Here is a 12809-nt window from a genome sequence, read left to right on the forward strand (position 1 = left end):
CCTCTAATGAGGTAATTTGTAATCCTATCCAATCTGCTCAATCCGAGCGAGAACCTCAACATCTTCGTTTCTGCCACCTCCACTTCTGCTTCCTGTTGTTTCGTCAGTGCCACCGTCTCTAATCCATACATCATGGCCGGCCTCACCACTGTTTTTGAAACTTTGCCCTTCATCCTAGCAGAGACTCTTCTGTCACATACTACACCAGACACCCTCCGCTAGCTGTTCCAACCCTCTTGGACCAGTTTCTTTACTTCCTTAACACAATCACCATTGCTCTGGATTATTGACCCCAAGTATTTGAAGTCATCCACCCTCGCTATCTCTTCTCCCTGTCGCCTCACTCTTCCCCCTCCACCTCTCTCATTCATGCACATAATCTGTTTTACTTCAGCTCATCTTTATTCCTCTCCTTCCTAGTGCACGCCTCCTCCTTTCTAATTGTTCCTCCACCTGCTCTCTCCTTTCACTACATATCACAATATCTGTGAACATCATGGCCCAAGGGGATTCCAGTCTAACCACATCTGTCAGCCTATCCATTACCACAGCAAACAGGAAGGGGCTCAGCCGATCCCTAATGCAGTCCCACCTCCACCTGAAATTCTCGTCATATCGACGCCACACCTCACCATTGTTCTGCTGCCATCATACATGTCCTGTACTATTCTAACATATTTCTCCACCACACCAGACTTACGCAGTCCCACAGTTCCTTTGTTGGCACTCTTTCATAGGCTTTTTCTAGCTCCACAAACGCAGCTACACAAAGTAGGTCCTTCTGACCTTCTCTGTACTTCTCCACTAGCAACCTCAAGGCAAATAATGCATATGCATATTTTTCTCTTTCTAGGCATGAAACCGTACTGTTCCTCTTCGATACTTACTTCTGTCTAGCCTTCACTACTCTTTCCCATAACTTCTTTGTGTGACTCATCAACTTCATACCTCGATAGCTTCCACAGATTTGAACACCTCGTTTGTTCTTGAAATGGGAACTAGCACACTTTTCCTCCATTCTTCAGGCATCTTATCACCCACGAGTATTCTGTTAAATAAGTTGGCTCAGAACTCTACAGACACCTCTCCTAATTGCTTTCATACCTCCACAGGTATGTCATCAGGACCAACTGCCTTTCCATTTTTCATCCTCTTTAGTGCATTTCTAACTTCCCCCTTACTAATCATTGTCACTTCTTGGTCCTTCACACTTGCCTCTTCTACTCTTCGTTCTCTCTCATATTCTTCATTCATCAACTTCTCAAAGTATTCTTTCCATTTATTTTGCACACTACTGGAACCAGTCACCACATTTCCATCTCTATCCTTAATCACCCTTACCTGCTGCGCATGCTTCCCATCTCTATCCCTCTCTCTGGCCATCCTGTAGAGATCCTTTTCCAACCTGGTGTACATGTCATCATATGCCATATCCTCCTTTGCCCCACATTTCAATGTATTCTTTTCGCCTCTCCTCATTCCTCTCAGTGTCCCACTTCTTCTTCGCTATTCTATTTCCTTATATGACTTCCTGTATTTTGGGGTTCCACCACAAAGTCACCTTGGCTGTTGTAGTCCAGTCTTCTGGGCACTCCATTGTCCATCAAGAGCCTGTCTCACCTCTTTCACACAACATTCTTCCTTTGTCAGCTTCCGCCACATGGTTCTCTGCTCTACCTTTGTCTTCTTAATCTTTCTACCCACCACCAGAGTCATCCTACACACCACCATCCTATGCTGTCGAGCTACACTCTCCCCAACCACTACTTTACAGTCAGTAACCTCCTCCAGATTACATCATCTGCACAAAATATAATCCACCTGCGTGCTTCTACCGCCACTCTTGCAGGCCACTATTTGTTCCTCCCTCTTCTGGAAATAAGTGTTCACTATTGCCATTTCCATCTTTTTGGAAAGTCTACAACCATCTGTCCCTCAAAGTTCCTTTCCTGGATGCCGTACATAACCAACACTTTTTGATCACCCCTCCTTCCTTCACCAACAGGTCCATTACAATATGCAGCAAGCACAACTCTCTCTGTATTTGGGATGCTCAGAACTAATTAATCTAGTTCCACTTCCAAGACATTTTTGGATAACCATCACACAGGTTTCAAATCATCAAACAAATTTTAATATCACTCAGAGACAACCCATAGAAATACAAAATGCAGTTTTTAAATGACAATTCAATTTAATAAGGCACAAAAAAAAAAAATCCAGACCTTTCTGACAGTCTGTGAAAAAGTAATTGCCCCCGGACTCTAATCACTGATTATGCCACCCTTTGCAGCAATAACTGAAATAAAGCATTTGCGATAATTGGTGATGAGTCTTTCACATCGCTCTGGAAGAATTTTGTTTCTTTGCAGAATTGTTTCCACTTTGCCATGTTGGGGGTTTTCTCGCGTGAATTGCCCGTTTAAGGTTACACCACAGCATCTCAATTGAATTTAAATCCGGACTTTGACTTGCCCATTCCAAAATCTTCCTTTTTTTTTAATTATTATTTTTTTTTTTAACCATTTAGAGGTTCACTTGTGTTTTTCGGTTCGTTGTCCATGATCCAACAGCCCTTGTGTTTGTGGGTCGGAACTGATGGCCGGACGTTCTCCTTCAGGATTTTGTTATACACAGCAGAATTCATTGTTCCACCAATCACAGCAAGTTTTCCTCGTCTCGGGACAGCAACACAGCCCCAGACCATCACACTGCCACCACCAAGCTTCACTGTTGGCTTACTGTTCTATTTATCAACCGCTGTGCCATTTTAACGCCAGATGTAACGGGCTGCACACCTTGCAAAAAGTTCAATTTTTATCCACAGAATGTTTTTCCATAAGTTTTGACCATCAATATGTTTTGGGGTAAATTTAAGACGAACTATTGTATTCTTTGCTGACAGCAGGGATTTTCACTTTGGAACTCTCCCATCGATGCCATTTTTGGCCTGTGTCTTTCTTGTTGTTGAGTCATTAAAACTGACCTTAACTGAGGCCAGCGAGGCCGGCAGGTCTGTCGATAATCTTCCAGGTTATTTTGTGAGGTCCTGGATGAGTCGTCATCACACTCTTGAAGTCATTTTAGTTGGTTGTCCGCTCCTGGAATGGTGTGCCACTGTTCCCAGTTTTCTCCATTTGTGGATAATGGCTTTTACAGAGGTTCGCTGGAGCCCCAAAGCCCTGTAAATGACTTTCTAACCTTTTCTTGACTGATCTATTTTAATAATTTTTTTCTCATTTCTTCTCAAATTTATTTGAATTGTGTCATGATGCATTGTTTCTTGAGATCATGTAGTCTACTTCATGTTCTATTTAAGTGATTTCTTGATTCAACAAGTTATGTGGTAACCAGGTTTGTGTGCACATAAGGCACAATGTCTCAATTTAGAAGAGAATTTAAGACCTCTACAATCCTAAAATATGGTGCATTAAAAAAAACATGGAGCGTAAAGGCTCACTGTAAATGTTCTAGAAATAAAAGAAACAAAAAAAGAAGTCACATTTGTTCAAGAATACAGTTATGGAGCTTTAATTTAAGGACATAACATGAGCAAATTCGTTTTAACTGCATTTTTTTATTTCAGCACACTGACTAGGTGGTGTTGGCCCCTCCCAAGCAGTTTTTCAGGTGTGCTGTTCTGAATTTTAAATGCAATGCGATGCAGTATAGGCAGATGCATCCAGTTACCTTGCACTCTTTTTGAATAAAATCAGGGAAAATATGAGTATTAGACACTTGGTAGCTTTGTTTGTCTTCCACTAACATTTCCAATTCCATCACTTAAAACATCATTTTACGCTTCAGGACATTTTCCATGTTATAAACCATCAGAGCTACAGAAATGGCCATCTCAAACCACCTTGACATCTGTTGCAAACAGCGTGCTCAATCTTTGAGTAAGTGAACATGTAATTTAGAATCTGCTATTTGAGACAACTGTAAATCAGCCCCAAATGGGATGGGAGAATGAACGGCAATGTGTCTGAAAACAGATTCAACCATGATGTTCATGAAGAAATATTAATATTCAGGAGACGTAATTTATGCCCCACTTTCCCCTCCATAGCATCAATGTGATTATGAATATTGGAGCATAATTGTACAGAAAAATTATGCACTACATTCATACTAAAATAACTCATCGTTGGTCTATTTTTTTTTTCTTCCTCTAGCTAGCAAAGGTGGACGTTCCAACCCTTTCAAGGTGAGTTCTGGACATATTTCAAACAAATGTTTTTATATGTTAATCAGATTAAATGTTTCAATGGGATGCATACAGGTTCTCAGTTTGGGGAAGTCCTCTCCTGTATCCTGTCAACTTCGAATGGGAAACATCCTTGACAAAATGACTTCTAGCAGGAAGTCTGCTCCACTAAGTGCATCTGTAAGGAAGTCAAACAAAAGCCCCATCTTCAAACCACTCCCCACTCAAGCAAAGACAAAGGTACTGGTATTTTTTTTTTTTTATTTCATTTTTTTCTGTGGTCCTTATTAGAGTGGCTAATTGTTACAATGATGTGAAACTGAAAGCACAGATTCTACAAGAACCATACATGCAGCACGTGTTTGTTTGACAGTGTAAAATATCCATGGCATATGGCACAAACATTTTTTCAATTTTATAGTTAGTATTATAGTTATCAAACACAAAATAATGGAAATAACTGTTTTACATCATTTTTGGTCTGATTTTCCATCTAGGCTCAGTCCACTCTCCTGCAAATGACTGATAAAAAGGCAGTCATAAAGAAGGCTCGGGAAAATAATGAGGCCAGAGATGATCAATCCAAGCAAGCAGATCTGTCAAGTGCTCTGTCACAAACAGAAAAGTCTGAAACTAAGAGGTAAAAGTTGGGTATGGCCTTTCCTTCGTTTTTAGAAATACAGCAGTTTATCTTTATGAAAAATGACACAAAAAGCTTTCCCTTTGTATCAATTGTTGTAAATACAGAAGAGGATGATGTTCACAGAACTATGTGATATACCGTAATTTCTCGTGTATGCGCTCTTGAGTATAATGCAAACCCAGAGATGGAGAAGTCTTCTACCCGTGTACATTGCACACCTGAAACTTACTATGCATTATTACTTATACTATACTTATACTATTCAGATGCAATAAATAATAATAAGAAATAAATAAATGATGGTAGTATATCACGTTTACGTTTTATACCTGTAATTCATTCTAATCAGCTATTTTAAGTGTTGAGATTCCTCTCCTCATTAATTTATTTAACATCGTCTCGGATAACCTCAAGAGTTTAGTTTTTAAATTACAGCTTTAAAGTAGGACTATTATGCTTGAGCTTGTCTGTTTTTACAGTGGCTAAAATCAGAACTTAACACGTCACCATTTTTGTCAACAAATGTTTCCAAAGGTCCTCCTGAAAAAATTTCGCCTGATGTTGGGACCAACCCAAGCAATGCATACACAGAAAATGTAGAAGAAATAAGATCACAAATTAAGTTGTGTGTTATTATGTAATGGTGTCCACATATTCATCTAAGCTGCCAGTTGACGTTTCAAAGACACTCCAATCTAAACAGACTGAACGGTCTTGAGGTTTTACTTTAGCGTACCGTATTTTCCGCACTATAAGGCCCACCTAAGAGCCTTTAATTTTCTCAAAAGCCAACAGTGCACCTTATAATCCGGTGCTCCTTATATATGGATCAATATTGAGCCGAAACGGGTCTCACAACTTCGGTAAGCAGCCACCGACTCTATTTTCCCCTGTAGAAGATGTAGTGCGCAATACATGCTGGGATATATGACCGCGTGAACCGTGCCGTTTCATTTCTATTTGTGTGTTTATGAATTAAATAATGATCAGGTGAGCCTGAAGCTGTACTGGTAATAGTACGGTACAAGTCCTTCAGTGTGCCATAGCAGTGGTCCAGTAAGTGCTTTTCCTTGGTGGGGCATCAGTTTGCTGTCTGTACTTGGAGTTTGTCATTGAATTCTGCTTTGTTAAAGTCCGTCTATCCGTCCATCAATCTTCTACCGCATCTCCGGGTCGGGTCACAGGGGCAGCAGCTTTAGCAGGGATACCCAGACGACCCAGCCGCTTCATCCAGCTTTTTTGGAGGAGAGGGTAGGGGGGGCTGGTGGGGTGGAGTGTACGCGCGTTCATTTCCGTGCGCTCTATTTATTAGCCACGCCTGAATCAAGCAACGAGGTGGATGATAGTCTGTCTATTTTTTTTTTTTTTTTTTTAAACACGCTGTCACGCTATCATCCAAAACTGCCTCGTGACCGACGCATTGAGCACCCCTGGTGTAACTGAATTTCCTTCGACATGGCTCATGTTTATGACTTTCGACGTAAATGCGCTCGCAGTACGTGAAGCTGCTCGGAACATCTGCTTTTGGCATCACTTCCAAACATGCTCAGTACAATTAACTTGCATTTCCTGTTTCCAGGTGAATACTGATTGTTTAGCATCAGGCTTGTTTTGTTTGCAACATTTATGAAATAAACATGAATTAATGTCAAGGCGACACAAAATAAGTGACGTCTTTCATTATCTCTTTTTTTCTCCTCGTAACAAATTGATGGCGTGCGAGCGTGATCACGCCCGTCAAATGCAAGTGACTGATACATGTGTATATACATTGTATACATAACTGTATATATTGGGTGTTCTGTTGCTGGACTTCTGTGCTCATCACGGATTGTCCATAACCAACACTATGTTCAAGAAGAAGGTTGTCCACGTGCACCTGGCACCAGGACACCCTAGGTCGCAGTTCGATGATCGATTTTGTGGTCATGTAGTCGGACTTGTGACCGCGTGTCTTGGACACTCGGGTGAAGTCAACTGATCACCACCTCGTGGTGAATTGGCTCCGATGGCGGGGAAAGATGCTGGTCTGACGTGGCAGGCCCAAACGTATCGTGAGGGTCTACTGGGAACGGCTGGCAGATTCCCCTGTCAGAAGGAATTTCAACTCCCACCTCCGAAAGAACTTTTCTCACGTCCCGGGGGAGACGGAGGACATTAAGTCCGAGTGGACGATGTTCCGCACATCCAGCTGAGGCGGCCGACCAGACCTGTGGCTGTGAGGTGGTCGGTGCCTGTCGTGGCAGCGACCCCTGAACACGTTGGTGGACACCAACAGTGAGGGATGCTGTAAAGCTTAAGGAGGAGTCCTGTCGGACATTTTTGGCCAGTGGGACTCCTGAGGCAGCTGATGGGTACTGATGGGCCAAGCGGAATGCAGCTTGGGTAGTCACTGAGGCCAAAACCTGGTCGTGAGATGAGGTGAGGTGGAGAACGACTTCACGACAGCTTCGAATAAATTCTGGTACACCGCCCAGCATCTCAGGAGGTGGAAGCAGTTCACCGTCAACACTGTGTATAGTGGGGATGGGGTACTGCTGACCTCAACTCGGGATTTTGTGAGTCGCTGGGGAGAATACTTCGAAGACCTCCTCAATTCCACCAACACGCCATCCCATGAGGAAGCTGAGGCGGAGTTGTCTATCTCTGGAGTAGATGTCACCGAGATGGTTGAAAAGCTCCTTGATGGCAGGGCCGCAGGGGTGGATGAGATTCGCCCGGAGTTCCTAGCGTCTGTGGATGTTGTCGGGCTGTCCTGGTTGACATGCCTCTGCAACATCGTGTGGACTTCGGGGACAGTGCCTCTGGATTGATAGACCTTTTTCAAGAAGGGGGACCGGAGGGTGTTTTCCAACTATAGGGGGATCACACGCCTCAGCTTCCCTGGTTAAGGTCTATTCAGGGGTGCTGGAGACGAGGGTCCGTCGGGAAGTCAAATCTCAGATCCAGGAGGAGCAATGTGGTTTTCGTCCTGGCCGTGGAACAGTGGACCAGTTCGACCCCCTCAGCAGGATCCTTGAGGGTGCATAGGAGTTCGCCCAACCAGTCTACATGTGTTTTGTGGACTTGGAGAAGGCGTTCGATTGTGTCCCTTAGGGAGTCTTGTGGGGTGTTCTTTGGGAGTATGGGGTACCGAGCCCCCTAATACGGGCTGTTCGGTCCCTGTACGACCACTGTCAGAGCTTGGTCTGCGTTGCCGGCAATAAGTCGGACTAATTTCCGGGGAAAATTGGACTCCGCCATAACTGCTCATCGTCACCGATTTTGTTCACAACTTTTATGGACACAATTTCTAGGCACAGCCGAGGTGTCGAGGGTGTCCGGTTTGGTGACGTCAACATCGCATCTCTGCTTTTTGCAGATATGTGGTTCTGTTGGGTTTATCAAACCGTGATCTCCAACGCTCACTGGAACGATTCGCAGCCCAATGTGAAGCGGCTGGGACGAGAATCAGCACTTCCAAGTCTGAGACCATGGTCCTCAGTCGGAAAAGGGTGGCGTGCCATCTCTGGGTTGGGGATGAGATCCTGCCCCAAGTGGAGGAGTTCAAGTATCTTGGGGTCTTTTTCACGAGTGAGGGAATGGAGTGGGAGATTGACAGATGGATCACTGCAGCGTCTGCAGTAATGGTGACTTTGTTTCGTCTGTTGTGGTGAAGAGAGAGCAAAGTCGAAAGAAGAAGCTCTCAATTTAGCAATCGATCTACATTCCTACCCTCACCTATGGGCATGGGCCATGAGTCGTGACTGAAAGAACAAGATCCCAGATACAAGCAGCCAAAAGGAGTTTCCTCTGCAGGGTGTCCGGGCTCTCCTTTAGAGATAGGGGGAGAAGCTCGGTCATCCGGGAGGGACTCAGTGTCGAGCCGCTCATCCGCCGCATTAAGAGGAGCCGGATGAGGTGGCTTGGACATCTGATCCCGATGCCTCCCGGACGCCTCCCTCGTGAGGTGTTCCGGGTAATGTCCCACCAGAAAGAGACCCCGTGGATGACCCAGGAAACGCTGGAGAGGCAATGTCTCTCGGTTAGCCTGGGAAAGCCTCGGGATCCCTCTGGAAGAGGTGTCCGGGGAAAGGGAAGTCTGGGTATCCCTGCTGAAGCTACTTCCCCGCTACCTGACCCATAGAAGGGGTAGAAGATGGATGGATGGATGGATGGATGGATGGAGGTGATGTTCAGAGCTGTAGAAATTATAGAGGAATAATGTTGATGAGCCACACACTGAAGTTAAAGCCCAAGTGTCATCTCTATAAACATTCTAAAATAGATATTGTAATGAAAAATGCAGATAACATTATTCACTTCAATGTCTATACGAAAAAATAAATGTCAGCGGAGACCACGTCATCCATGCGCAAAGTTGCAGAAGTGTCATTCTATGATATCCAAGTGGTCGCCATATTGGCTGAATCCTCTGTCCGTGACTTCACCCGGACATTCGCCAATGAAAACACGAGGTCCACCCTAACTATGGGAGACAAACGCGCCCCTTCTGACACGGAAGCTCTTTTCGAAAAGAACACCACACAACTGAGTGAAGTTACCATGGCAATATTACACTATTGTTTCGAGCCCTTGGGGCAATATTCCACTTTTGTTTCGAGCCATATTCAGATGATATGCGATCACGGCCAAACCGCGTCCCCGTCCGATCTACTTCTGCGGCGGAGATGAGCCATCGCAACATTGTACAACTGCACACGGCTGGAAAGGGCTCCAGAGAAATTGCCAAGGAGCTTGGTGAAATAAGGTCCACTGTTGGAGCAATCATTAGAAAATGAAAGAAGCTAAACATGATGGTCAATCTCAATCGGAGTGAAGCCCCATGCAAGATATCACCTCTTGGGATCTCAATGATACTTAGAAAGGTAATGAATCAGGTCAGGACTACACCACAGGAATTAGTCAATGACCTGAAAAGACCTGGGACCACCGTTTCCAAGATGACTTTCGGTAATACACTAAGACGTCATGGTTTAAAATCATGCATGGCACGGAAGGTTCCCCTCCTTAAAACAGCACATGTCAAGGCCTGTCTTAAGTTTGCCAATGACAACTTGGATGATACAGAGGAGTCATGGGAGAAGGTTTTGTTGTCAGATCAGAGCAAAATGGAACTTTTTGGTCGTAATTTCACTAACCATGTTTGGAGGAAGACGAATGATGAGTTCCATCCCAAGAGCACCATCCCGACTGTGAAGCATTGGGGTGGAAGCAACCTGCTTTGGAAAATATTTGGAGGGAGCTGAAATTCCGTGTTTCTCAGCGACTGCTCAGAAACCTGTCTGATCTAGAGAAAATCTGTGTGGAGGAGTGGGCCAAAATCCCTCCTGCAGTGTGTGCAAACCTGGTGAACAACTACAGGAAACGTTTGACCTCTGTAATTGCAAACAAGGGCTATTGTACTAAATATTAACATTAGTTTTGTCAGGTTTTCATAAACTTATTTGTAGCTGTATCACACAAATCGTTAAAAAATCATACTTTGTGATTTCTGCATTTTTCTTTTTAGATTATCTCTGTCACAGTGGACTTGCACCTACGATAAAATTTTCAGACCCCTCCATGATTTCTAAGAGGGAGAACTTGCAATATACCAGGGTGTTCAAATACTTGTTTTCTCCACTGTAAATCACTTCAGGGTTTAGGTCCTGAATAGTGTTTTCTTCACTGTACATCTATATCCATCCATCTTCTACCGCTTTTCTGATCGGGTTGTGAAGGCAGTAGCTTCGGCAGGGATATTCAGACGTCCCTTTCCCCAGCCACTTCATCCAGCTCTTCCAGAGGGATCTAGGCCAGCCGAGAGCCATAAGCGTGTCCTCGGTCAGACGTGCCCTGAACACCTCACTAGGGAAAAGTCTGGATCAGATCCCCCAGCCACGTCATCTGGCTCCTCTCAATGCTGAGGAGCAGCTGCTCAACACTGAGTCCCTCCCGGATGACCGAGCTTCTCAGCCTGTCTCAAAGGGAGAGCCCAGACACCCTGCGGAGGAAACTCATTTCGGCCGCTTGTATCTAGGATCCTGTTCTTTTGGTCATGACCCACAGCTTGTGACCATAGATGAGGGTAGGAACGTACATAGATGGTAAATTGAGAGCTTCGCCTTTCAACTTAACTCACTCTTTACCACAATTGACCTATACAAAGCCCGCATCACTGCAGACGCTCCACCGATCCACCCGTATATCTCCCACTCTATTCGTGAACAAGACCCCGAGATACTTGAACTCCTCGACTTGAGGCAGGATCTCTTTCCTGACCCAGAGAGGGCATGCCACCCTTTTCAGACAAAGGACCATGGTCTCAGATTTGGAAGTACTAATTCTCATCCCAACCACTTCACACAATGCTGTGCAGTTATCGTTGGAGATCATGGCTTGATAAAGTCAGCAGAACCCCAGCAACATCAACTCCACTATATTTGAGATTGTTTTTCTAGCTTCAACAGCCTCTTTTAGGTCATACCACAGCATCTCTATTAGGTTTAAATCAGGACTTTCACTTGGCCACTTCAAAACGTTACTTTTTCTTCGCCATTCAGTGGTGGACTTGCTGGTGTGCTTTAGATCATTGTCCGGCTACATGATCCTTGAGCACTTGAGTTTGAGGGGACGAACTGATGGCTGGCGGTCTCCTACAGGATTTTCGGGTAAACCACAGAATTAATGAAATCAATCACAGCAAGTTGTCCTGGTCATGAAGGTAGCAAAGCAGGGTCAGACCATTACACTGCTGCCACCATGCTTCATTGTTTGCATAATATTTTTATCCAATGCTTTGCCATTTTTACACCATATGATACGGGCTGCACATTTTCCAAAAAGTTAAATTTTTGACTCGTCCGTACACAGAATGTTTCTCCATAACTCTCGAGTATCACCAATGCAGTGTTGCATATGCATATTGTGTCTGTACCATGCATTTTCATAGATGAGCATCTACAAATAGCACTTCTCTTCTTTCTAAAAGCTGATCTCTAAGGCCACTTCTACTTTTGGTTGATAGTTCTGCTAACTTTTGACAATCATGTTTTGCAGCATCCCCATGACGTGGTAAACATTGTTGCTGGGTTCAATGTCACTTGTTTGTCTTCAAAAGCAATGCAAGGACTGCATGTGGTACTCTAAGAATCAGAGGATGGAACACAACTATGGTTGAACGTGTTTCTATAGCAATAGATGTCACAATAACTGCTCTTACACACTGGGGTAATCCTAAGTCTCTATGTTGTTGCACTAAAACTGAGGTCATAAAATGACCTTTACATTCTACAATCGACATAAAGGATTTGTGATAATCTGACAATAGTTCCTTCTTTATCGCACAGAAAACTTTTTCTGATTCTTCTGTCCATTTTAACAATGTCATTTTGAGTTACTCACTGTGAAGGACCAGGAAGTGGCAATGATTAGTAGGGGGGAAGTCAGAAAGGCACTACAAAGGATGAAAAATGGAAAGGCAGTTGGTCCTGATGACATACCGGTGGAGGTATGGAAGCAATTAGGAGAGATGGCTGTGGTGTTTTTGACCAAGTTATTCAATAGAATACTATCGGGCAAAAAGATGCCTGAAAAATGTAGGAAAAGTGTTCTAGTTCCCATTTTTAAGAACAAAGGCTGGATTTTTTTTTTTTTTTTTTTTGTACCACATTGTTACATTAAGAAAGTTTTCATTCATTTTATTGTGTTATGTCAGGAAATGTGCTTGCTGTAGCAGTGTTTTTCCCATTAAAGTTGTAACTTGTCTGTTTCTTTTTATCTTTTAGAATTTTCTCCGCATTGAGGGCATGATTTACATATCCCTCCAATGTGCCAGTAGTCAGGCCAATGTAATGTTTGTTAATCTGTAATTTGTGTCTGTTAAACCTCCATGGAGATTATGTCAACTGCTGTTGAAATGGCCTATTCTTCCTGCAGGCCACTGTAAATCTTCAATACAGTTGTCATTCTCACTCT

General features: G+C 43.8%; 1 protein-coding gene across 3 annotated transcripts in view; it reads left to right on the plus strand.

Moving 5' to 3' along the window:
* wdhd1 (WD repeat and HMG-box DNA binding protein 1) overlaps positions 1 to 12809 on the plus strand; it is a 104908-nt gene that overhangs the window by 67448 nt on the left and 24651 nt on the right. For all 3 annotated transcript variants that reach the window (XM_061815837.1, XM_061815840.1, XM_061815839.1), the window contains exons 21-23: positions 4176 to 4207; positions 4283 to 4447; positions 4705 to 4847. In XM_061815837.1, the coding sequence (XP_061671821.1) occupies positions 4176 to 4207; positions 4283 to 4447; positions 4705 to 4847 (340 nt within the window). The remainder of the gene's footprint in view (positions 1 to 4175; positions 4208 to 4282; positions 4448 to 4704; positions 4848 to 12809) is intronic.

The sequence above is a fragment of the Syngnathoides biaculeatus genome, chromosome 3, assembly GCF_019802595.1.
Source record: "Syngnathoides biaculeatus isolate LvHL_M chromosome 3, ASM1980259v1, whole genome shotgun sequence".
NCBI lineage: Eukaryota > Metazoa > Chordata > Actinopteri > Syngnathiformes > Syngnathidae > Syngnathoides > Syngnathoides biaculeatus.